A 26,425-nucleotide genomic window follows, 5' to 3' on the forward strand; every position below is an offset into this window, starting at 1 on the left:
AACCAGTCAGTCAGTGCTGAAACAGTTGTGATGGAGGCCTGCGATAGTGAGACCTGGCCTGCCACAGGTGAAACACATCTATCGCCAAGCCAATAGGACTTGCCGCTCCTCTCACCCACACTTCTACTTTTCTGGAGAAATGGAAAGATTGTCAGAGTAGGCCACAAGGGCTTTAAGCCGGCTGGTGGCTGAAAACACCCTTAGCCCCCCCACCTCCTTGGTAAGGCTTGCAGGAGCCTAATTAAAACCTTTTGCCTCTAAAATTCTGCCCCGGTCTACTGGCAAAATTTCCACTACCTGGGCTTCACTTTGTGGCTTAAAGTTTGAGCCTTCTTAAAAATCAAACAACATCAAAGGGGGTGGCCCCCAATCCTTTGGGCTTGGTTTGGGAACAGGTTTGGTCGAGGAAGTTGAGCAAGTTGGTGAGCACGTTCCTCCTACGGAACCTCCATGCGCGGGACCTGACAACACCTCTGGGCTCAGCAGGCTGGCGAGGGTGCGAGGCGGGCAGGGAATCCTCGCTCTGGTCCCGACCCTGCCGAGGAGCCCCGTGCCTCCCCGACCGCCTTGGCCATTCAGCTCCGCTCCTCCTTGGCCATCGGGCTCCGCCCCTTTCTGGCCAGCCCCGCCCCGTCGTTTCTGTCCCCGCTTTCCTCTGCCGCGTGGTCTCGGGCCGCCGGCTTCGGAAGCCGGAAGCATGGGCGCTGAGTGGGAGCTGGGGGCCGAAGCTGGCGGGTCGCTGCTGCTGTGCGCCGCGCTGCTAGCGGCGGGCTGCGCTCTGGGCCTGCGCCTGGGCCGCGGGCGAGGGGCGGCCGACCGCGGGGCGCTCATCTGGCTCTGCTACGACGCGCTGGTGCACTTCGCGCTGGTAAGTGCCATCGCCTAGACCCTTCGCTCCCAATCCCAGAGAGTGGGAGTGGGGGGCGGCAAGGCGGGCTGAGGGGGTCCGGCGGCTTTCTGCAGCGAGCTGACCGCCCCTCCCCCTGGGGCAGGAAGTCTGCGGGGACCCGAGAGGCGCCTGGAGGCCGCAGCGCCCAGAGTTCTGATTCCCAGGTCTGTGAACAGAGCGCCGCTTGCCTTGTGCTGCCGATTCCTCCACCAAACTTAAAAAAATTCTGTACGTGCTGTGTTAGTTTAGAAGATACCCAAAGGCTAGAACCTTAGTTTCCTCGGCTTTGTAACCTGCACATAAATGTTGAACTGGAAATAATTGAGAGTAGAGTTGAGGTAATTTTTCAATGCCCCAGAGGGTAGGGTGCAAGGAGAGATGCTTGCTCCAGAGGCAGCAAGGCTATTGGCCCAAAACCCGAAGCCTTTGCCAAGACAAACGAAACACCCGCGTCTAAGGTGTGCCAGGCGCATTACTGAATTTTAAATTTCAGCTCTTTACAGCATCCATAAATGAGTTATTATTGTCCCCCATTTTACAGAGGTGAAGGTAGGCGCTGCAAAGTTAGGTGACTTTCCAGTGCCACACAGCTGGCATGATTCTGAGGCGGTGTAGTCTGGCTCCCAATTTTGCACTCTGTGTATCAGTCGAGGTTTTAGGAAATATGTGTCCTTAGAGATTCAACCCATTTTATAAAATAGCCAGGAAGGTTGTGTTTAAGGCATTTATATTGAAATGCCCCGCCCCCCCACCACACGCGCGCGCGCACACACACTTTATTTTTTTAAAACTATGCCCAAATATCTTTTATTTTTGTAAAGTTGACCTTGTTTAGACACACCTGTGCCTAACTGAAACCAAAGTCAGTAGTATTGAGAAAGCAAGCCGAGTTCTGGGTAATCACCGAGTTCTGTAAATGTTTGCGGGTTGGCTTTGTGCCCATGACTAATGTTGCTGGAATTCTTTTTATTCTGATAAGCAACATGTAGAGATAAGGGACAGTGAATGTTTCTCTCAGCTCCTTTATAGAATTAATTTGTTTTTGTCTTTTTATTTATTTTTTATGTTTTTATTTTTGTTCTTGAGAGAGTCTAACTCTGTCCCCAGGCTGGAGTGTGGTGGCACTATCTCGGTGCACTGCCGCCTCCTGGGTTAAAGCGATTCTCCTGCCTCAGCCTCTGGAGTAGCTGGGATTACAGGCGCCTGACACCACGCCCGGCTAATTTTTGTATTTTTAGTAGAGATGAAGTTTCACTATGTTGGCCAGACTGGTCTCGAACCCCTAACATCGGATGATCTGCCCGCCTTGGCCTCCCAAAGTGCTGGGATTACAGGCGTGAGCCACTGCGACCAGCTGAGAATTGATTTTTAAGCTATCACTTGAACACCAGGTCTCCCACAGAACAGGAGAGATAAAGCAGGTTGCTAGGCCCAGTTAGAAAAAATGTATAACATAATTTGTTATGTATAACAAAATGTATAACATAACAAAAATGTTGCTAGTCCTAGTTGGAGAAAAATGTGTAACATATTGGCTGGGTATAACTGTATAGCATATCAGAATGTATATGTATAAAAATGTATAACATATTGGACACAGTGGCTCATGCCTGTAATCTCAGCATTTTGGGAGGCTGAGGTGGGTGGATCACGAGGTCAGAAGTTCAAGACCAGCCTGGCCAACATGGTGAAACCCCATCTCTACTAAAAATACAAAAATTAGTCGGATGTGGTGACAGGTGCCTGTAATCCCAGATAGTCGGGAGGCTGAGGCAGGATAATTGCTTGAACCTGGGAGGAGGTGGCGGTTGTAGTGAGCCATGATCAAGCCACTGCACTCCAGCCTTGGACTTTTCCAAGACTCCAGCTTGGGGAAAAAAAGAAAAGTATATAACATATCTTAGACATACAAAAAGCTGTAAAAATACTTAAACTATATGCGTGTGTTCACCACCTGGTTTAAAACTGTTTTTCAAGCACAGGTTTTTACAGGTAACACAACACACACCTCCTTTTATGCCATTACCTACCCCAGCTGCAAAGTAGTCCACTGTGTGAATACACCATACCTTAGTTCTCCAAGTCTAAGACCCACATTTTTTCACATATTAGATCAATCAACTATATCACGTAACTACTGTAGGCCATTTGATTGATATTTTATGAGATTGGGATGTATCTTATATTTGATGAATATGATCACTTAACCAGCCCATATTAGTGAACACATTTTTATTGTGTCCACCACAATAAAATGCATCCACCAACGTCTTTGTACACGTGTCTCAGAGATCAGTGGGGAGAGCACTTGAATTAAGCAGTTGAGGCTGCAAGAAAATACATGCCCATGTTGTCTTTGCTTGGGAGTTTATTGCAAGAACACCCAGAAATGTGGGACAAGCTAACACTAAGATGTAGAGCTTAGGGGAGAACCAAAATTACAACTCACTTATTTACTAGAAGATGAGTTGCCTCTTCTTACCCCCTGACACTTCTTAAAGAGAGGAGCTCTGTAGGTTTTTTGGCTGCCATCAAATTGAGAACTATCCTGTTGGACAGTTTCAAGCCAAGCATTCTCAGGGGCAGTTCATTTTCCAGATGTCCAACCAGAGCACAGTCACCTTGGGCCCCAGCACTGATCATCAGTTCAGCTGGTTATGACTACAGCAGAGAGCAGGCTGACTTCCCATCAGCCTACCCGGAAGGAGCCATGGTAACATACTGGAAGAAGGAAACGGTGGCAGCCTAGGCACTGGTGCTTCATGGGTAAAATTTTTTCTCTTCTGCAATCTAAGTATAGCGTTCAGGCATGTCCAGAAACATGAGGCAGTATATGAATGCCTGTGTATGGAATACATCCTGGAGTCCAGATTGACAGGAGCACAGGGTTTACATAAGGAAGAAGTGGGAGGACCAGCTGGAAAGGTGACAGGTAAGAACTGTATTCTGTAGTGGGAAGCCATTGAAGGATTTCAAGCAGGGAAATCACGTGGCCAAAGCAGATCTTCAGAAAGATAATTTGGTGGTGATGTGTTAAGTCAGAAACGCTGGGGTCTGAGATTTTACCAAACTTAGAAGTTAACAAGGTAGTCCAGTTTGATTCCCCAAGGCCCAAGCCCCACGGGGCAACATAATGAAGGCCAGATGTTACTGCCTGTACATGCAGTGGGGTGCATTACAAGAAAGGGACCCCAGAACTATGTGTCCATCTTATTGTGAGCTGGTGGTGGCCTGCCCATACTTCTCTCTGGAGAGACCTTATCTTAGGAATGTAAACCTCTGAGGAGGAGAAGGTGAGGTCTTGATCTTTACCACCTAGAACCTCTCTGGAGGGAGCTCTCTCCCAGGTTTACTACCCTGGAAAGGCTCATTATAGAAACATTCTTAAAATTGATGTAAATGTCTTTGCTCAGACAGTGCAGGATGTGAGATATTCATGGAGAATTGTCTCCCAACATGGTGCAGGTTGGACTGGAAGGGATGGAGTTAAGGGGCAAGAAGATCAACAAAAAGCAACTGCTGTAGTTTGGGGAGTCATTTTTTTAAAAAAGAGGCAAGCCAAGGTGGTGTTGGAAGGTAAAGTGGGGAGGAAAGTGAACTGTGAGAGACTTCCAGGGGAGAATGTGGTAAGTCAAAGTGGCCGCTTGTAGATTGGGGGTGGACATGATCTTGGGGCTTAGGGCCTGAGCAACATGGGTAATGGTGAGCATATTAAAGTAAGACAGCAAAATCTGGCTTTAGAATTATGAGTCGGGGGTCCTAGTGTGTGGTTAAGAGAGAATAGTGCTGGGCAGTGGCTCACACCTGTAATCAGCACTTCGGGAGGCTGAGGCAGGATTGCTTGAGGCTAGGAGTTGCGAGACCAGCCTTGCTAACATAGTGAGGCCTCATCTCTGCAGAAAAATTAGCTGGGCGTGGTGCTGCATGCCCGTGATCCCAGCTACTCAGAAGGCTGAAGTGGGAGGATTGCTTGAACCCAGGAGATCTAGGCTGCAGTGAGCTATGATTATGCCACTGCACTCCAGCCTGGGTGACAGAGTGAGACCCCATCTCAAAAAGAAGAGAGAGAGAATGGCCAGAAGGCAATTGAAAATATGAACTGAGTTGGAGAGACAGAGTCAGGGCAGAAGAGAGAGTGCTGGGAATTGTTTTCTGAGTTGGGGGAGACAGCAGGAAGCCCCAGGTATGAGTGCTTTTGGTGAGCTGGAGAGGACAGAAGGGTAAAAGAGCTGAGGAATAAGAGCAGGATCTTTTAAAATATCTATCCTAGGAGAGAGTGGGCAAGACCACGAACCAGGAGGGCGCTGGGGTCCTGGGATCCACGGAATGGAATTTCAAGAACACTGATAAATTGCTGTAGCACCATTAAAAACAAAGACAGAAAATAAAAGGTGAGGTACCTGGCAACCAGAAAGTCAGTGGTGAGAGTGGGGTTGATGGGAGGGAGGCTCCAGAAGCCAAACACTTACAGGCCGGGTAGAGGAGAAGTTGGGCAGTAGATGCAAGTACTGCAGGAGTTTGGTGGTGGGAGGAGGAAGGGCAGGAGGGTAGCTCCAGAGGCACCTCGGGGCAGGCTGGGGGATCTTGGTTCTTTTGAAGATAAAGGTCTGGGCGAGAGGATGGCTGAGGAAGGGTAAAAGTGCAGGCACAGCGGGCAGCTCTCGCTCTCTGATGTGTGCTTGGCCATGGAGGAGTTTTGAGACGAAGTCTCACTCTCTCGCCCAGGCTGGAGTGCAGTAGCATGATCTTGGCTCACTGCAACCTCCACCTCCCAGGTTCAAGTGATTCTTCTGCTTCAGCCTCCCGAGTAGCTGGTATTACAGGCATGTGCCACCATGCCCGGCTAATTTTCGTATTTTAGTAGAGACAGGGTTTCACCATGTTAGTCAAGCTGGTCTCGACCTCCTGACCTCGTGATCCACCTGCCTGAGCTTCCCAAAGTGCTGAGATTACAGGCGTGAGCCACCATGCCCGGCTGCCTTCAGTTTTCTTGAAGGAGGACTGTTTTGCTGTTTTGGTGCTAGGCTTTGGGATGAGATTCTGGGGCATAGATCTTGAGATCCTCCTTCTATAGCCTGTTTTTCAGTGGGGATGTTTGTCTTTTCCTTAATGATCTTAGGTGTTCATGTATTGGTACAAACAGTTTCACCCACACTTTATTATGCTTTTGGGGAGAAAGGGCAAGAAAGTGTTGTCAACCCCCTTTATTGATCCGTTCTTTATTTATCCGTTCTTTCCCCACTTATTTGAAATGCCACCTTTATCATATACTGAAGTATTTTATATGCATAGATATGTTTGGGGATTTTTGAATTTAGTTCTGTTTTATGAATCTTTTGATTCCAGTTCTAGCCACTGTTTTATCAGATATTGAAAATTTCAGCACTATAATGTAGTTCAATATCTGATAAAGCAAATTTCTCCCTACTATTCTTTTTTAAACACTTTAAAACTTATGATATATTCTTCCAAATGTACTTTTAAATTCACTTTGCTGACTGGGTGTGTACAAAAATTAGCCAGGTGTGCAGTAGCATGCACCTGCAATCCCAGCTATTCGGGAGGCTGAGGTAGGAGAATCGCTTGAGCCTGGGAGGCAGAGGTTGCAGTGAGCGGAGATCGCGCCACTGCACTCTAGCCTGGGGGACAGAGTGAGATCCTGTCTCAAAAATAAAAAATAATTTCACTTTGCCAAGTTCTAATACTTGGTATTTTGATTGTGGCTTTCTTAGCTTTATAGATTAGTTTGAGATTAAATGATATTTTTATAATACAATCTCCCTTCTAAGAACTGGGTAGATCACAATTTGTTTAAATCTTCTGTTATAGTCTCTTAAAGTTTATTTCAAAACATTTTATATTTTCATTGCTACTGTATTTCTCCTTTGTATTTGTTTAATTTAATTTAATTTAATTTTTTGAGACAGAGTCTCCCTCTGTCGCCCAGGCTGGAGTGCAGTGGCACGATCTCAGTTCACTGTAGCCTCTGCCTCCTGGGTTCAAGCAGTTCTCCTGCCTCAGCCTCCCATGTAGCTGGAATGACAGGCATGTGCCACCATGCCCAGCTAATTTTAGTGTGTGTTTCTAGTAGAGAAGGGATTTTGCCATGTTGCCCAGGCTGGTCTCAAACTCCTGGCCTCAGGTGACCCACCCGCCTCGGCCTCCCAGAGTGCTGGAATTACAGGCGTGAGCCACTGCGCCTGGCCTTTCCTTTGTATTTAGACTGATTATTGTTACTATAGGGAAGGCTGTTGAGATATACCTGTATTTATATCGTTACCAGCCACTTTTCTAAACTCCCCTTTTCCTCCCTCCAGCTTTATTGTTATAATTTATGTATAATAAAACTCGCCCATTCTGTGTACAGTTTGGTGAATTTGAGGGATTGTGTAGAGTTGTGTAACCACCCTTGCAATCACAGTACAGAACGTTTCCATCACGCTTCTAGTAAAAGTTTTCTCATGTCCCTTTGAAGAGGATCCCAGTCCCCATCACCAGCCCCAACAAACACCCATCTGCCTTCTGTGTTTAAAGTTTTGCTGTTCCTGTAATTTTATAAAAATGAAATCATACATACAAAGTCTTTATTTAACATACGTTGCTGTGTAGTGTTCCAGTCTATGGATGTATCTCAATTTATTTATCTATCAGTTAATGAACAAATGGGTTGTTCCTAGTTTTTGACTATTACAAATAATGCTGCTAATAGATATCTGCATCCAAGTCTGTGTGGGCATATTTTTCTTTCTCCTAGGCCAAGGCCTTGGAGTGGGATTCTTTCATTTTAGTAGAAACTGCCAACCTGCTTTCCGTGGTGGCTGTACCATTGTGCGTTCCCACTAGCAGTGTGTGAGAGTTCCTGTTCCCCCACAGCCTCACCAGCACTTAGCATGTTTGTGGTTTTTACTTTTGTTTTTAGTCATTCTGATAGACGTATATGACTGAAACTTACCACTCACCCTCATACATGCCACAGGTTGCATTTTCAAATGCAGTACCAGGCCTGGTGTGGTGGCTCAGGCTTGTTTTTTGTTTTTTGTTCTTTGTTTTTGTTTTTGAGACGGAGTCTCATTCCGTCACCCAGGCTGGAGCGCAGTGGCGTGATCTCAGCTCACTGCAAGCTCCGCTTCCCAGGTTCATGCCATTCTCCTGCCTCAGCCTCCTGAGTAGCTGGGACTACAGGCGCCTGCCACCATGCCCCGCTAACTTTTTTTGTATTTTTAGTAGAGACAGAGTTTCACCGTGTTAGCCAGGATGGTCTCAATCTCCTGACGTGATCCACCTGCCTCGGCCTCCCAAGGTGCTGGGATTACAGGTGTGAGCTCAGGCTTGTAATCCCAGCACTTTGGGAGGCTGAGGTGGGCGGATCACCTTAGGTCGGGAGTTCAAGACCAGCCTGGCCAACATGATGAAACCCCGTCTCTACTAAAAATACAAAAAATTTGCCAGGTGTGGCAGTGCACACCTGTAATCCCAGCTACTTGGGAGGCTGAGGCATGAGAATTGGTTGAACCTGGGAGGTGGAAGTTGCAGTAAGCAAGTGACAGAGCAAGACTCTAGCTCAATAAATAAATGGATGAATGAATGCATGCATGCATGCATGCAGCACCAGTTCCTAAACATGGTTCTAGATGGGGTCTGATCATCATTCAAGGAGCCTGGGGCAGTGGGGGAAGGTGGAAAGAGCACAGGCATTTGGGGGCAGCAGGTGCACCCCTGAACGCCAGCTTTCCCGATGACCAACTCAGAAACTTGGGCATGCCCCTTTCCCCTGCAAATCCTTTCTGTAATGAGGAGGAAAAGAAGGAAACTTTCTGTCTTAGTTTTCTTACCTGTGAAGTATGGAAATGTTTTCTTCAAAGGACTGTGAGAATTAAATAAAGCCTTATGACAGCGCGGTGCTTCTCAAGCTTGACCATGCACACAAATCATCCAGGGATCATCCGAGATTCTGCAGTGGTAACCAGCCCCCAAGTGATTGCCAGGCTGTGATTCATTGACCGTGTTTGAATGGCAAGGATGTAAGGCACCTGGCACTTGCCAGAATTCAGTAAATGTAATTCTCTCCTCCTCCATCCTCTTAGTGAATCCTCCTTGCCATATTCCATACCTGGATTAGCTTTTGTCATCCCATCCCTGTGTACTAAAGTGACGATGTATTTGTCCAATTAGGACGAGCCTTGGAAGGTTTCCTTTCACATCTTTAATCTGAGAAGTAACAACCTTCTGGCAGAGAAGGGTATATTCTTGAAAAGAGAGAAAAGTGTTTCAAGTCCTAAATCAAACAGTATACTGCTATGTTGTAGGAACCATAGAACTCATGTGACGGTTTGATCCTGGTAGTTCTAAAAGAGACCAGCGTGGTCTCCTGTGAATGTTAGGTGACAACTGGCTGCTGAGCAGGTTCCCTCAAGTGGACATGGTAATCTCATTAAGCGGGCAGCAGCTGGGCAGCATACATTTATGGAGTCATTAAAGCCTTGTCACCAAAGGACCGTAGGAGGCTGCTGCAGCTGATCCCTCCAGAAACAATGATGTATGCTGTTGCCATGACGTGCAAAAATCCAGTCTGATTAGGCTGAGGTTTTGTGAGTCAGATTTGCAAATGCTAATAAATGCTGACAGGATTTATATACTGATTCTATTCCTGCTCCACTTCATTCTCCCACTCTTGAAGGTGAATGTTGCCCTGCTTTCTCTAGGTCTTCATTCAAACATACTGACAACAAAAAACAGATACATTCAAATACATACTCAGCCTCAGTATGTGTTCTTTTTATTTCTGTAAGAACTTTTTCAGCTAAATTTTTCCTTAAGGATTAGAATGAGTAAATTGAGCATGCTCTTTAAATTGGATATTTAATTATCAATGGAAGTAGCTGGCATAACTTCATCATTTGTTTGATCTGAGCTTTGACTTATAGCTGTCTTTAAGTCTATAAAATATGTTGTTAAAACCCTTATATGCCTGGGCCGGGCGTGGTGGCTCACCCTTGTAATCCCTGCATTTTGGGAGGCGGAGGCAGGCGGATCACCTGAGGTCAGGAGTTCGAGACCAGTCTGGCCAGCATGGGGAAAACCTGTCTCTACTAAAAATACCAAAATTAGCCAGGCGTGGTGGTGTGTGCCTATAATCCCAGCTACTTGGGAGGCTGAAGCAGAAGAATTGCTTGAACCCAGGAGGCAGAGGTTGTAGTGAGCTGAGATCATGCCACTGCATTCCAGCCTGGGCAACAGAGCGAGACCATCCTAAAAAAAAAAAAAATTACATGCCTGGACATTTTAAGAGAAAAATGAGACTGGCCTTTCTTTATTTGCTATAATACATTTTAATTTTTAAGCTGATTTTGTTAGCTCAATTAAGTATAGTTCAGTTATGTTTTATAACATATGTCCAGTAGGAACTTTCCTGTATTTTTTAAACCAAATTTTTTGATATGTGGGACTTAAATAAGTATTACGAAATTTTCCTCATCACCCTCTGGGTTAATAGTAGGAAAATTCATAGCAGGGAGAAAATATTTTAAATATTTATAAGTGCTTATTAATATAAACCTGAAAAATGTCTTGAAGGCTACCATGGAATTTAACAGTGGTCATCTCTGGGAAATGTGATTGGGAGTCAGGAGGGAGAGAGGCTTTTATTCTTTGCTTTGTACCTTTTTATAGTTTTTTGTTTTTTTTAAACATATATCATAGATATTTTTGCTTGTTTGTTTTGTGGGATTTTTTTGTTTTGTTTTGTTTTGTGTTTTGAGATAGAGTCTCGCTCTGTTGCCAGGCTGGAGTGTGGTGGTGCGATCTCAGCTCACTGCAACCTCTGCCTCCCGGGTTCAAGCAATTCTCCTGCCTCAGCCTCCCGAGTAGCTGGGACTACAGGTGCATGCTACCACGCCTGGCTAATTTTTGTATTTTTAGTAGAGACAGGGTTTCACCATGTTGGCCAGGATGGTCTCCATCTCCTGACATTGTGATCTGCCCACCTCAGCCTCCCAAAGTGCTGGGGTTACAGGTATGAGCCACGGCACCCAGTCATGTTTGTTTGTTTTTTTTAAACAGGGTCTTGCTTTGTTGCCCAGGCTGGAGTGCAGTGGCACAATCTCATCTCACTGCAGCCTCGACCTCCTGGGCTCACGTGGTCCTTCCACCTTACCCACCTGGGACTACACCACACCCAACTAATTTTGTATTTTTTGTAGAGATGGGGTTTCACATGTTGCCCAGGCCCATCTTGAACTCCTGGGCTTATATAATTTTTTTTAAAGGTAAAATTTTAAAAGGTATACCACCAGAAGAAATATCAGAAGAGTAAAGAAAAATCCACTGAAATATCTTCGTGCCGTAGGCGTTGTGGGCACTGCAGACATTGGTTTAGGGAGGAGAAAAGGCCCCTGATCAGAGGGAGGAAAAGCCTGATTCTGGGCAGCTCCTCTGCAGTCCTAAATGGACAAGAAAGAATTTGCTCAGCATGTGTCACCCAGAGCTGGCATTTTGATGCCTGGTCCTTTACCAAGAGGGCACAAGAGAGTGTGTGAATAGTGGGAGTTTTTTCCTTTCTGTTCTAGTCATGGCCGTCAACTCTCCTTACTCTTCATCCTTTTTGTGCTAGTGTTTATTTTAACCCTCAACATGGCGCCAAACTTACATGAACATTCCCATTGGTTCCTGTGAGGAGGGACGTTGAGTTTCAGCACCTCAGCACCTCTCACCGGGTTGAAGTCCACCACCCCTGGTTAGCGTGTGTGCATGTGTGTGTGTGTGCGCGCCTGTGCACGGGCGTGTGTGTCTGTGCACGTGTGGGTGGGTGGGGAGGGAGGGCATTCTGAGTCTCCTGTGGCTGGGAACCTAGGTGCAGTGTTATTCAAGTATCTTTTGCCTGCAGGAGAGCAGAAGATGGAGAGAGAAGTAAGCAGGTTTGCACTGTGGTTTATTGAGACCTGAATAATCAGGCAACTCAAGTACTGTTGAGTGCTGAAACACCAGTGTGTCTGATACAAAAGTGCATCTGCGGGGAAGGAGGTGGCAAACTGCTTGCTTTTGAGGTGTGCCCTGCCTGACACATGCTGCAGATCTCTGTTGCTTTTTGCCTGTGCTCATTTAGGCTGATCCAGACCAGGATACCCAGGACACTTTGGGTCTGGAGAGGGTCCTGGAGGAGCTAAGCCTCAGGCTGTCTGGAACCTCAGGTGCTGTGTTTCTTGTATCCACTGTGGTCTGAGTCCCCTGCTCACCTATTTCAAGCATGAAGGCAGGGAGCCCCTGCAACTGCAGGATCCTGGCCAACATGCTGAAACCCCATCTCTACTAATAATACAAAAATTAAGGAGGGCGTGGTGGTGCATGCCTGTAATCCCAGCTACTCGGGAGGCTAAGGCACGAGAATTCCTTACCATGGGAAGTGGAGGTTGCAGTGAGCCAAGATCGAGCCACTGCACTCTTGCCTGAGCGACAGAGCAAAACTGTATCTCATAAAATAAATACAGAAATAAAAATGAATGTAATCACTATGTAATCTTTTGGGATTGGCTTTTTGAAGAACATCAGTTTTTAGTTACCACAAATAAAGCTGCTATGAACATTCGTGTACTTGTTTTTGTATAAACATAAGTTTTTATTTTTCTGAGAGAAATACCCAAATGTGGAATTGCTGGGTCATATGGTCATTGCATATTTAGTTTTAGAAGAAACTGCCAAACTCTAGTTTTTTTTAGTGACTGTACCGCTTCTATCCCTTCAGAAATGTGTGTTTGTTTCCGTTTTTCTACATCCTTACCACTATTTGATGTTGCCACTATTTTTTATTTTTGCCTGCCTTCCTTCCCTTCCTTCCTTTTCTCCCTTCCTTTCCTCCCTTCCTTTCCTTTCCTTCCTTTCTTCCTCCCTCCTTCCCTCCCTCCCTTCTTTCCTCCCTTCCTCCCTCCCTCCCTCCCTTCTTTCCTCCCTTCCTCCCTCCCTCCCTCCCTTCTTTCCTCCCTTCCTCCCTCCCTCCCTCCCTCCCTCCCTTCTTTCCTCCCTTCCTCCCTTTCCCTTTCCTTTTCCCTTTCCCTTTCTTTTTTTGACACAGTTTCACTCTGTTGTGAAGGCTGGAGTGCATTGGCATAATCCTAGCTCACTGCAACCTCCGCCTCCCGGTTCAAGCAGTTCTCCTGCCTTACTCAGCCTCCTAAGTAGCTGGGACTACAGGCACACACCACCACACCCAGCTAATTTTTTTGTATTATTAGTAGAGGTGGGGTTTCACCATGTTGGCCAGGCTGGTCTCAAACTCCGGACCTCATGATTCGCCCGCCTAGGCCTCCGAAAGTGCTGGGATTACAGGTGTGAACCACCACACCCAGCCTTATTTTCACCATTCTGATAGTTTATGCAGTGATACCTCTCTGTGGTTTGAAGGTGTGTTTCCTTGGTGGTTAATGAAGTTGAACATCTTTCCATGTGCTTATTTGCCATCTTTATGTACTTTCTGGTGAGATGTCTATTCATTTATTTTACCCATTTTCTAATCAGATTACCATTTTTAACTGTCTTGTTTTCTATTCTCCATTTTATTTCTTTTAGGAAACGCTTATTAGCATGTACTATGTGTTAGCCATTTGGAATATAGAGATAAAAGACAAAGAATTGGCCCTCAGAGAACTGGCAGTTTTGGAAAGAGACAAGTGAGCAGGTTTCTGTGTAGGAGTGCACCGACCTCCCAGCAGGAGAATAGTACAATCTTGCTTCCTGGAGGAGGTGACATCTGATCAGCATTCGAAGGCATGAATATTCGTTACACTTGATATGTGTTATGCTATCTTTACATTTAGGACATTAATACAGTAAAAAATAGGGCGTTCTAAAAGCCTCATCAGGGCATCCTTTATAAGTAATTTGTTGTATGAACTTAATCAAGGTTAGCAAACACTGAACACAAATGCCATGTTTCTTGGGGATTCTAAGATAGAGATGACAGTACTCCAGATCCCAATGATGTGTGGTCCAATGGGAGCTGGGGACCGAGCGGATAGCTGCTGGTTACAGAAACAAACTTAGTCACATGGGAGTTTTAGGAGAGTGAGACATTAATTCTCACTAGGAGGTCAAAGAAGGTTTCTTGAAGAAGGGAGTTGGGGCTGGGATTTGAAAAATGAATAGAACTTCAACAGGTAGATGTAAAAGGAAACGGATTTGTTATAGACTCATAGGTTCCTGCATATTACTGATTTCCAGATCCCCATCTTGCTCTTACCCAGAGTTGCTTCTGGGGAAAGGTCTGCGATCTAGTGTCAGACTCCACGTCTTATTAATGAGTCCAGTAGAAGAGGTCGCCAGTGGAGGTTGCATTTAGTTTTAGGATGAGATTCACAATCTATAGGAAAGAAGTCCTTCATCTTACGGATAGATGGCCTGAGGCCTAGAGAGGGTCAAATTCAGCCCAGCCCCATTGCCCCACTGGCCAGCCCAGTGGATGTGCTTTGTCTAGAAAGTTCTCAAGCCAAAACAAGGAAGTGGTATGGATTTCACCCTATGGTTCTACTAAAAATAAAAAATTGGCTGGTAAAAATAAAGTGTTGCAAAGTAAGTGGACTGGGGAGTACTTATTTGTTTATAAACACAGCTATTTGTCTCATACGATTTTTTTAAATGTCCTTTAAAGGATATGATTTTTGGAGCCTGGCACGGTGACTCACACCTGTAATCCTAGCACTTTGGGAGGCTGAGGCAGGCAAATCACTTGAGGCCATGAGTTTGAAACCAGCCTGGCTAACATGGTGAAATCCCATCTCTACTAAAAATGACAAAAATTAGCTGAGTGTAGTGTCACATGCCTGTGGTCCCAGCTACTTGAGAGGCTGAGGCACTGGAATCGCTTGAACCCAGGAGGCGGAGGTTGCAGTGAGCCAAGTCCAAGATCACACCACTGCACTCTACCCTGGGCGACAGAGCGAGATTCTGTCTCAAAAAAAAAAAAAAAAAAAAAGAATACGACTTTTACATATACTCAGATAAACCACATTTACCAATTAAGCAACTTGCAAAGAGTGCCAAAACAAGACAAAATAAACCAACCTCAAAGCCTCTGTTCAAGCAGAGATTAAAATCGTAAAAAGCTGGAAGATTTCATGAGCTGGGGAGAAAGGTCTCTTCTCAATCAGAAAAAAAAAAAGTAATTATAAACTGTAGAATAAACATAAGAAAGTCATGGCCCAAATATGAAGCAAACTAAAATGTAGCATGATTTTGAGAAATTCATGAAGAAAGGATATTTTGGGCTAGGCACAGTGGCTCACGCCTGTAATCCCAGCAGTTTGGGAGACCGAGGAGGGCAAATCACCTGAGGTTAGGAGTTCGAGACCAGCCTGGCCAACATGGGGAAACCGCATCTCTACTAGAAACACAAAAATTAGCCAGGCGTGATTGCGGGCACCTGTAATCTCAGCTACTCAGGAGGCTGAGGTAGGAGAATTGCTTGAACTCAGAAGGTGGAGGTTGCAGTGAGCAGAGATCGTACCACCGCACTCCAGCCTGTGCTTCAGAGTGAGACTATCTCAGGAAAAAAAAAAGGATTTTTCATTTGCAGCATTATCCTTAAATGACACAGGAGTCAGGATGCGGGATCCCTAAAGGAAAGAAATTGTGGCCTATTACAGTGAACGCTGTTTCCATAATCACAACATTGTACTGTTAATTGGCTTTTCAGCTTGTAGAATCCAGTTATAGATAAAACAGGGAAGACAAATATGTTTAGAGAACAAGAAAGGACATGTAATCAGTCTTAACAATGCACAAGCAAACTGGACAGAAATTGAGAGATGGAAACAGAGTGCGGGGAACCTGGTAGAGGCTGTCATACTCTTACATGGTTAAGAAGCCCAGAGACTGCACGACATTGATGAGTGAGTGAGCTGAGTTTTTCAGGTTTTAAGTTACAAATTTGAGTAAGTAATAAAATAATACATCAGGAACTCGAAGGACTGGAAACGGGAGGGGAAGGAGTATCTATGAAACAATAGCTTTTCCCGCTAGCAGTTGAAGGAAATAGTGTAAGTATATTATGACATCACCATGGGAACTGCAAAGAGACGTGATTGAGAGTGGTGACCTCTGGGGAGGCAGGACCCAGTTTTAATGTCATACAAGTGATTGTTTTGTTTAAAAGGAATGAGAAAAAAGTGCTATTGACCAGCAGCAAAATGTGTTCAAAGGAGCAACATGACCATTAGATATCCCAGTGGCTTCTAGCTGTTTTGTTTTAGAAATCTTAGGCGAAGAAGCACTTCAGTGATGGGAAAATACTAAGTGTAATTGTAGATATTTTATTACCTGAATGGTAAATGTAGCCTGTAACTGTTTTAAATCTTCCTAAACTTGCCCATATATAGGAGAGGGGGGAGGATTGCTCAATGCTGGTATAAACTCAATTGCCTTTCTCTTTAAGATCTTAGATTTTTTTGAGGTAAAAAAAAAAAAAAAGTGAACTTCTGTGAGGTTCTACTCAAAGACTTAAGATCCCTGGAATAATCTAGAGCTTACTCTATTTAATACAATAAACTCTTATGCAAAAATTTCACTTTTTCCGCAAAAGAACACATCTCTGCTTTTACAATGCCAATCACTGAAAAACAACATTAATAGTACATTAGGGTGAGACATACCCACTTCCAAGGTCCGGGTAACCAGGCCCCAGGATCGCATCCCACAAGGTTGTGTGGATGTTCCCAGGCTCTGGCCAGGATGTGAGCCATGGAGAAGGGTGGGGGGTGGAGCCAGGCAATGCCATGTGTCTACGGTGCCATCCTGTGGTTGTGATGCTGTATTAGAGCATGTCTTCATTTTCTCCTCTCTAGGAAGGCCCTTTTGTCTACTTGTCTTTAGTAGGAAACGTTGCAAATTCCGATGGCTTGATTGCTTCTTTATGTAAGTAACTAAAAATGTTTGTGTTTGAAATGTTGGAGGAGGTTTATTGCAAGTGTGACTGTCAAATAAATGCCTCTATCACATAGTGTATGATTTCATTTATATGAAATGTCCAGAAGAGGTGAATCTGTAGAGACATTGTAGATTACTGGTTGCCTGGGAATGAGGGTAGGGGTGGGAGTGTTGAGGGGAAATGAGGAGTGACTGCTAATGGGCACAGGTTTCTTTATGGGGTAATGAAATGTTCTAAAATTAGATTGTGGTGATTCAAACCTGTGATTATACTAAAACCAATTCTTTAAATAGGTAGATTGTGTGGCATGTGAATTACATCTTATTAAAGCTGTATGTTAAACAATATTTGAGCCTGGGCAACACAGCAAGACCCTATCTTTAAAAAAAGATTTTTAAATGAGCCAGGTGTGGTGGTGCACACCTGTAGTCCCAGCTACTCAGGAGGCTGAGGCGGGAGAATCTTTTGAGTCTAGAAGTTCAAGGCTGCATTGAGCCACAGTTGCACCACTGCACTCCAGCCCAGGTGACAGAGCAAGAGTCCATCTCTATAAAACAATACATAAAATGAAAAATGTTGCTAGTGAGTGGCTGGGTGCAGTGGCTCACGCCTGTAAACCCAGCACTTTGGGAGGCCGAGGTGGGCAGATCACAAGGTCAGGAGATGGAGACCATCCTGGCTAACACAGTGAAACCCCATCTTTACTAAAAATACAAAAAATTAGCCAGGCATGGTGGCGGGCGCCTGTAGTCCCAGCTACTCGGGAGGCTAAGGCAGGAGAATGGTGTGAACCCGGGAGGCGGAGCTTGCAGTGAGCCAAGATCGCACCTCTGCACTCAAGCCTGGGCAATAGAGCAAGACTCCCTTTCAAAAAAAAAAAAAAAAAAAACGTTGGTAGTGAGTGCAGATGGAAGAACTTGTAGCATTTAAACTGGGTGCTTTTCCCATACTTTTAATATCAACTTTCTTTTTATTGTACATACTTTTTTGTGGTATTGTAGATCCTTTCCAAAAGTCTTCTTGCTCATTGTCAGTCAATTAGTGTCGATGTCCTACCATGTACTGTGTCAATACCAACAGTTATTTTTTTTTTGCCACTTTATAAAACTGCCTTTCTCAGGATAACTGCTTTCAGGTTTTGCTTCTGAAACTTTGCATCATTTCTTTTTTTTTTTTTTTTTTTTTTTTTTTTTTTGAGATGGAGTCTCACTCTGTCGCCCAGGCTGAAGTGCAGTGGCACGATCTTGGCTCACTGCAAGCTCTGCCTCCTGGGTTCATGCCATCATTCTCCTGTCTCAGTCTCCTGAGTAGCTGGGACTACAGGTGCCTGCCACCACGCCCGGCTAATTTTTTGTATTTTCAGTAGAGACAGGGTTTCACCATGTTAGCCAGGATGGTCTCGATCTCCTGACCTTGTGATCTGCCCGCCTCGGCTTCCCAAAGTGCTGGGATTACAGGTGTGAGACACCGCACCCATCCTGTTTATCTCATTTCTTTTTGTGACTCAGAAATCATTTCCAGCTAGGATCTGTGTGGGGGACTCCTGTTTACCACTAGTGTTAGGAAACGTCTAGAGAACTGAGTAGGCTCATTAGTACTTCCCAAAGGAAAAGGTGTCATCTTTGATGCCTCAAGTCCTAGCCAAGGAGTCTGAGTCCCCTTGACCGGAGTGGAGCCATTTCAGATCCAGGGGCCCAGCTGAATGCAGCTATGCACTTTTGATCGGCCGCATTAAACTCTGCTCGGGGATTACTGGTGAAGCCCAGAGGCTGCTGACCCCAGCCTGAGTCATGGCTCCTCCTGCTGAGCGTCCTCTTCTCCTCTTTGCCAGATGCTGTGCTGACACCTCCTCCTCTGGCTGCCCTGCCTGGCATGAGAGAAAGCAAACAGCCCAGATTTGGCTCAATCCCATGAAATGCAAATGTCTAACACAGGCTTTCTCCATCATCTTCACATTTACATTACGCACCTTAAAGAAGTGAAAACTAGCTGGGTGCAGTGGCTCGAGCCTGGAGCCCTAGCTACTTGGGAGGCTGAGGCAGAAGGATTATTTGAGCCCAGGAGTTTGAGTTAAGGAGTTTAGCCAGAGCAACACAGTGATACCCTATTTCTAAAAACCAAAATGCAGTAAAAACTCATTTAATGAAGGTGTCCTTTATTTTCATGAAAGTAAAAATCCAGTAGAAAATGTAAAGCAAGTAGTACTTCCCAGACTCCAAAGTGCCCCAAATCACCTGGGAATCTTACTCAAATGCAGATTCTGATACTGTGTGTCTAGAGCAGGACCTTCTGAGGATGACCTGTGTTCTGACCCTGGCTTCACTGGGATGCAGGGCTGGCCATAAACGTCATGAATACTCAGTGTCTCCTGGTCTCCACTCTCTGGTTAAGGACACAACAATGGCTCTGGTTGAGGAAATCTACCCTGATCCTTAGTTTGCATCTTTTCCCTGTAAACCTCACCTAAGCCCCGTTATCAGTCACAGAATCAATGGAAATTATCATATCATCAGGCTCTTTCATGCTGCTATTTGCCTATTTATTGTTTCAGTGTTTAATAAGCAAAGAGATGGTCAAAGTTTAGCAGTAGAGGAGATACCAGAGGGACTGCCAGAGGGAGATGCCACAGGGAGATGCACTGGGACTGGTGGATTCCAGGGCCCCTTACTCTCCGTCCCCTACTTTCCTCTCAGGCATTAACCTTCCCCACTGTCAGCTCTGCTAAACTGTCTGTAGATTCAGACACACTGTATTCCCTCAGCTACAGGCTTTGCACATGCTCCTCCCTGAAACACCCTTATTTTTCACTCAGATTTGGAGTCACCTCTTGTGGTATAAGGCCTGAAATTAGGATTCACTATTATGTCTGCTTTTTTCTTCTTATTATTATTATTTTAAACAGAATCTCTCTCTGTCTCCCAGGCTGGAGTACAGTGGCTCAATGTTGGCTCACTACAACCTCTGCCTCCTGGTTCAAGTGATTCTCCTGCCTCAGCCTCCCTAGTAGCTAGAACTACACGTGTGTACCACCATGCCCGGCTAATTTTTGTATTTTAATAGAGACAGGGTTTCACCATGTTAGCCAAGCTGGTCTCAAACTCCTGACCTCAAGTGATCCACCTGCCTCGGCCTCTCAGAATGCTGGGATTACAGGTGTGAGCCATTCTGCCTGGCCAGGATTCAGTATTATGTCTGTTTTGATATCTGGTGAGATCCAGGGGGCCCTCAAATGACCAAACTGCAAGTCTGCCTCCCCACTCTGCTTCCACATATAAGCTCCCCCTGTCAAGGGGAGCAGGCTCAGTGCCTGCTTGTCCCCTCAGTAGCAAGCTTCAGTTCCCACCAGTCTGCCCTTGGAATTATCCAAACAAGCCAATCACATCCTTTCTCGGGAACCAGGGCTCAACCCACCCCCTCCTCTTGTTACTGCAAAGCCTGCCTCTGTGGCCCCTGCCCGATCACTGTTCCCAGGTACAACCCCTATGTGGCCCTGCATGGCGAGATGACCACCTTCCCCAGGCCACAAGTGTATGTGACTAATAAACCTCCTCCATCTCATCTGCCCAGTGTCGGGTGTTGTGTGTTCAGCCATCACCATGGCCCTCAGGCAGAAGTCCATCCCTCACCAACAGGGAAGAGAGGCAGTGATCAAAACACCTCCTCCAGGAAGTCTTACCTGACGTTTGTAGTCTGGCTTCAGTGCCACTTCTTCCCTGCCCTCGTATTCTCTAGCCAGCACTGCCTGGTTTTCAGCCTCACTAAAATGTGGGCCACTAAGGGCCGACATTTGGTCCTACTTGCAGCTGCATTCTTGGGGCCTACCACAGCACTTCCAAATGCTAAAAAAAAAGACTTGTTGAAGGTTGGGCACGGTGGCCCACGCCTGTAATCCCAGCATTTTGGGAGGCCGAGACGGATGGATCACTTGAGGTTAGGAGTTTGAGACCAGCCTGGCCAACATTGTGAAACCCTGTCTCTACTAAAAATACAAAAATTAGGCCAGGTGCAGTGGCTCAAGCATGTAATCCCAGCATTTTGGGAGGCCAAGGCAGGTAGATCACCTGAGGTCGGGAGTTTGAGACTAGCCTGACCAACATGGTGAAACCCCATCTCTATTGAAAATACAAAATTAGCCAGGCATGGTGGCACATGCCTGTAATCCTAGCTATTGGGAGGCTGAGGCAGGAGAATCACTTGAATGCAGGAGGTGGAGGTTGCAGCGAGCTGAGATCTGACCATTGCACTCTAGCCTGGGCGACAGAGTGAGACTCCGTCTCGGTCAGTCAGTATTAGCTGGGTGTGGTGGTGGGTTCCTGTAGTCCCAGCTACTTGGGAGGCTGAGGCTGGAGGATCACTTGAACTTGGGAGGCGGAGGTTGCAGTGAGCCGAGATTGTGCCATTGCACTCCTGGCTGGGCAACAGTGAGACTCCTTTTCAAAAAAAAAAAAAAGACTTGGTCAATATCTCTTTTTGTTCCTGAAGAACTGACATTTTACTTAAGTGATATTTTATTAGATTTTAGTTGCACTAACTGGTATATTTCACCTATTGTATGTATATTTAAATTTAGGGGAGAAATGTTTCAGTATGACAGTGTTTTCCAGTTAGTTATTGAAGGGCACAGGAGACTACAGACAGTTGGCTAAGGACAGGTTGCTGACTCTCGGTGGCCTCTCACAGAACATCCCCTCAGCACGTGCCTTGTGTGGTATTCCATTAAATAGCTAATCCTCTTATTGTCCTTTCTCTTAGGGCAGCCTTTTGTTAGAAACCTTTGTCCCAGGCCCCAGGGGATCCTTCCTCTGACCTTTATGAGAAAAGAGCTGTGTGCTGCTCAGTAGCAGATCACGGGCTCCTCTGTGGCCATCACACCTTTTCTGGATAATGCGAGATAGTACTAAAGGGGGAGACGAGGTCATCACTTCCATCTTTTTCGCTGTAGTCATTTGAGGTCTTAGGACCAGCATGTATTACTTTTATACATTAAGAAAATAATTAGCCAGGCGCAGTGGCTCAAGCCTGTAATCCCAGCACTTTGGGAGGCCGAGACGGGCGGATCACGAGGTCAGGAGATCGAGACCATACTGGCTAATACGGTGAAACCCTGTCTCTAATTAAAAATACAAAAAACTAGCCGGGCGAGGTGGCGGGCACCTGTGGTCCCAGCTACTCGGGAGGCTGAGGCAGGAGAATGGCGTAAACCTGGGAGGCAGAGCTTGCAGTGAGCTGAGATCTGGCCACTGCACTCCAGCCTGGGTGGCAGAGCAAGACTCCGTCTCAAAAAAAAAAAAAAAAAAGAAAAAGAAAATAATTAAATAATTTTTAATGGCCTCTACAATACCTGGCCATCATTCCAGCCCTAAAAAGACTCTGAGTCATGGTGTTCCCAAGAAGAAATCATTCTGATAATGGGTCTGGATGGATCTCTAAGAGCACACTGGCTCCCCAAGCAGCACAGCTGAGACTGTGTGAGGGCCACTGTGAGTCCCCTGTCCCTGTGGGCGCAGACCCCCCTCTGCCCACTCTGATTCATTCTGCAGTCCGGGCTCTCTCCTCCCCCCGCTGCCCACTGTCCCTTCAGCACCTAGTTTCTATTCTGTTATTAATAAACGTGTTGTTGTTTTGAGACAGGGTCTAGCTCTTGTTGCCCAGGCTGGAGTGCAGTGGTGCGATCTCAGCTCACTGCAACCTCCGCCTCCCAGGTTCTAGTGATTCTCTTGCCTCAGCCTCCCAAGTAGCTGAGATTACTGGCATGTGCCACCACGCCCAGCTAAATTTTGTATTTTTAGTGGAGACAGGGTTTCACTACATTGGCTGGACTGGTCCCAAACTCCTGACCTCAAGTGATCCACCCACTTTGGCCTCCCAAAGTGCTGGGATTACAGGTGTGAGCCACCGTGCCTGGCCAACAAACATGGTTTTTTTTGTTTTGTTTTGAGACGGAGTCTCGCTCTGTCGCCCGGGCTGGAGTGCAGTGGCGCTATCTTGGCTCACTGCAAGCTCCGCCTCCTGGTTTCACGCCATTCTCCTGTCTCAGCCTCTGGAGTAGCTGGGACTACAGGCACCCGCCACCATGCCCGGCTAATTTTTTGTATTTTTAGTAGAGACGGGGTTTCACCGTGTTAGTCAGGATAGTCTTGATCTCCTGACCTCGTGATCTGCCCACCTCGGCCTCCCAAAGTGCTGGGATTACAGGCATGAGCCACCATACCTGGCCATAAATGTGTCTTTTATAAACATGTCCTTCATAGCAAATTTCCCACATCTCCATTAGACTTACAGAATTTATATGGAAATTTTGAAGTAAGGAATTACAATGTATTTACCAAGATCATGACTGGAGATTGTCTTTGCAAAATCTGACCATGTTGAATTCTTTTAAAATTCTGCTACTTACGTTGAAGAGGGTGGGGCTGAGGAGGGCGCGTATGTGAAAGCATGCTGGAAACTGAATGATTGGACACCTGTAACCTGCTGCTGTTCTTAGTGCTTGTGTCAGGTGGTAAATGCATTTTGGTCCCAGGGCTTCTCCTGCCTTCCACTAAGGCATCGTGAAGAATGCAGAGAGTGGCGATAACTCATTTTATCTCCACCTTAAAGGAAAGAAAGGTCATTTCCATGGACTGTCATAAAAACTGTTGCCATTTGAGTAATAACATGGATTTTGTCTTTAGGGAAAGAATATGGCAAAGCTGATGCAAGATGGGTTTATTTCGATCCAACCATTGTGTCTGTGGAAATTCTGACCGTCGCGCTGGATGGGTCTCTGGCATTGTTCCTCATTTATGCCATAGTCAAAGAAAAACATTACCGGTAGGTGCCCTTCTTCCGTCCTGCTGGAAGGAGGGGAAACATTACGTGTCCCAACACTTAGGTGACCTTTGGAGTAGGTTGTGACCACATGTATTTGTTAGATAAAAGATAGAAGAATAGAGGTCTGGCACAGTGGCTCACGCCTGTAATCCCAGCACTTTGAGAGGCTGAGGTGGGAGGATCACCTGATCTCAGGAGTTTGAGACCAGCCTAGGCAACACAGTGAGACCCTGTCTCTACAGGGAATAAAAAATTTAAAAATTAGGCATAGTGGCATGTGCCTGTAGTCCCAGATACTTAGGAGGCAGAGGTGGGAGGATCATTTGAGCCTGGGAGGTCAAGGCTGCAGGAAGCCATGATCACGCCACTGCACTCCAACCTGGGTAACATAGTAAGACCCTGTCTCCAAAAAAAAAAACCAGAATAGAAATGAAAATTATTTGATGTGAGATAAGTGTGATGGTGCTACTAGGATCATTTCAGACTTTTCTGAATCAAAAATATGAGAAATATTATTCTAATAACAACCTAGACTCTGTAGAGGCAAGAATGGTGCTAACACTTTTGGATGATTTGCCACCAATACTTTGGAGAATAAAATGGTAATACGTCCATCCTTTTCCCCCCAAATCATTTAAGAAAACTCCTGTCCCACTTGACAAAAAGTAAATTATCTTACATAATTCGGAGTCAGACTTGCTAGATAAATAAGAAATCTTCTCAGAAGCAGATTGTGAAGGGTATGGGGTGGGCAGAGTGCAGAGAGGCTGGGTGCGGTGGCTCACGCCGATAATCCCAGCGCTTTGGGAGGCCGAGGCAGGCAGATCACAAGATCAGAAGTTTGAGACCAACCTGGCAACATGGTGAAACCCCATCTCTACTCAAAATACAAAAATTAGCCAGCCAGGCATGGTGGCGGGCGCCTGTAGCCCCAGCTGCTCAGGAGGCTGAGGCAGGAGAATTGCTTGAACCTGGGAGGTGGAGGTTGCAGTGAGCCATGTTGGTTCCACTGCACTCCAACCTGGGTGACAGAGCGAGACTCTGTGTCAAAAAAAAAAAAGAAGAAAGATTAAAAAGGTATCCATCCTATCAGACTCTGAGAGACTATAAACTCTCCTCCCTTCCTTTTCTTTCCTTAGGGACAAAGTGGCCTGGGGTGAATAGATTGCTATCCTGAGATGAATCCCTAAAACAATGTCAAGTAGGCACAGCTGCATTCAGTTTTCCACCATCTTGTAATGAAGAAGTCTTATTTAAAGCTTCCTTCCCCACCCACTTTTAGAGAGATAGTTGGCAATAAAAATTAAATTTTTCCTTGGTACCTTGACATATTTTTCACTCCATGACTACGGTTGCAAACTTACTACATGTGCCTATGTGTTTATTATTTCAAACATTGGTAATATTTGCATTATTGAGCACTTACTTGCCCAGTGCTGGGCTCTTTATCCTCATATCTCATCTAGTCTGCGCTACACTGTTTGAGGAAGGGGTTATTACTCACTCTCCCCTTTTATGATGGCTCTTGGTGAGATTCACAGTCAGGCCTCTCTGTGCTAAGTCAGGTGTGATCTGACTAAATTTCGCTAAGAATGGGTCAGGATCCCTGAGGGTCCTTATTTAACTCTGAGAATAATCTAGAAAGTGCAGTGTTGCTCCCCTAAGGAAAGAATGAGCCTTCATTAATTAGATTGACTTGCCCCCATCAAAAAAGCACCACCCAACACCTGAGGCCCAACTTAGGGAGGTTTTCATAGCAAAGACTGTTGATGCTGCCATTACAGACAAGATACCATGACTCTGATGTCAAACTGTGCCAAGCTGGTGGTTCATCTGGGCTTCTTTCTCTCCAACAGGCATTTCCTGCAGATCACCCTGTGCGTGTGCGAGTTGTATGGCTGCTGGATGACCTTCCTCCCAGAGTGGCTCACCAGAAGCCCCAACCTCAACACCAGCAACTGGCTCTACTGTTGGGTTTACCTGTTTTTTTTTAACGGTGTGTGGGTTCTGATCCCAGGACTGCTACTGTGGCAGTCGTGGGTAGAACTCAAGAAAATGCATCAGAAAGAAACCAGTTCAGTGAAAAAGTTTCAGTGAACTTTCAAAACCATAAACACCATTATCTAACTTTATGAGCCAGAATGAATCAAATCTTTTTGGCCAAAATGTGACACATTCCAGTCTACACTTCATTTTTGTATTGTTGCTCCTGAACAACCTTTTTCAAATTGGTTTTAAGGCGACCAGTTTTCATTGTGTTGTTGTTCAAATAAATGGTGATATAGGGAAAAGAGAACAGATTTGAATTTGTAATAATAAAATGTTTAATTATACATTTTATGGCTCGTATTAATTGTTCCACATTAGTAAAACCAATTATTGTAGAATACTGTAGTGTTATATTAATTTTTTATTCCAAAGGACATGTTCTTGCCTCATCTTTTAATCTTCTTACTAGTCTTTTTTGGTTACCAATGTGAAACCAGAAATGAATTGAAAGCTTCTGTTTTTATATTTATACTATTTAAAATTTGTGAACCCAACAAAACATGAAAATAGGAGCTGGTGAGTGAGCTGACTCCTCCTGAGTAAATGGGTAAGCATTGGGGGCCCACGCAGATAGAGGATTGATTTATATCTGTCCTTTTTCAAGGAGGAAGATTAGAGATGCCTTGCAGAAATATGTAATACATTATAATGAAAAGTAAATCAGGAAATAGGAACATAGGGAAAGTGAGAGTGAGAAATAATAAGATGAACATGACATAAATATGGAAAATGCATGCCCTAACCTTCTACAGAATTGAGAGAAG

At 45.4% G+C, this 26,425-nt stretch overlaps 1 protein-coding gene across 1 annotated transcript; it reads left to right on the forward strand.

Moving 5' to 3' along the window:
• The first annotated feature begins 536 nt into the window (after window positions 1-536).
• On the forward strand, window positions 537-25,950 carry EBPL (EBP like). The gene is made up of 4 exons (XM_010363828.2): window positions 537-868; window positions 16,717-16,786; window positions 23,474-23,612; window positions 25,469-25,950. The coding sequence occupies exons 1-4, from the start codon at window positions 698-700 to the stop codon at window positions 25,707-25,709; spliced, it is 621 nt and encodes a 206-aa protein (XP_010362130.1). The 5' UTR covers window positions 537-697; the 3' UTR covers window positions 25,710-25,950.
• Window positions 25,951-26,425: the final 475 nt, after the last annotated feature.

The sequence above is a fragment of the Rhinopithecus roxellana genome, chromosome 18, assembly GCF_007565055.1.
Source record: "Rhinopithecus roxellana isolate Shanxi Qingling chromosome 18, ASM756505v1, whole genome shotgun sequence".
Lineage (NCBI taxonomy): Eukaryota > Metazoa > Chordata > Mammalia > Primates > Cercopithecidae > Rhinopithecus > Rhinopithecus roxellana.

Excerpts from the sequence above, each read along its gene's own strand:
- EBPL (XM_010363828.2), top strand. The coding sequence starts at position 698 with ATGGGCGCTGAGTGGGAGCTGGGGGCCGAAGCTGGCGGGTCGCTGCTG. Across the intron at positions 16,787-23,473 it reads TGGCTTGATTGCTTCTTTAT|GGAAAGAATATGGCAAAGCT; the intron begins GTAAGTAACTAA and ends TTTTGTCTTTAG. Across the intron at positions 23,613-25,468 it reads GTCAAAGAAAAACATTACCG|GCATTTCCTGCAGATCACCC; the intron begins GTAGGTGCCCTT and ends TCTCTCCAACAG.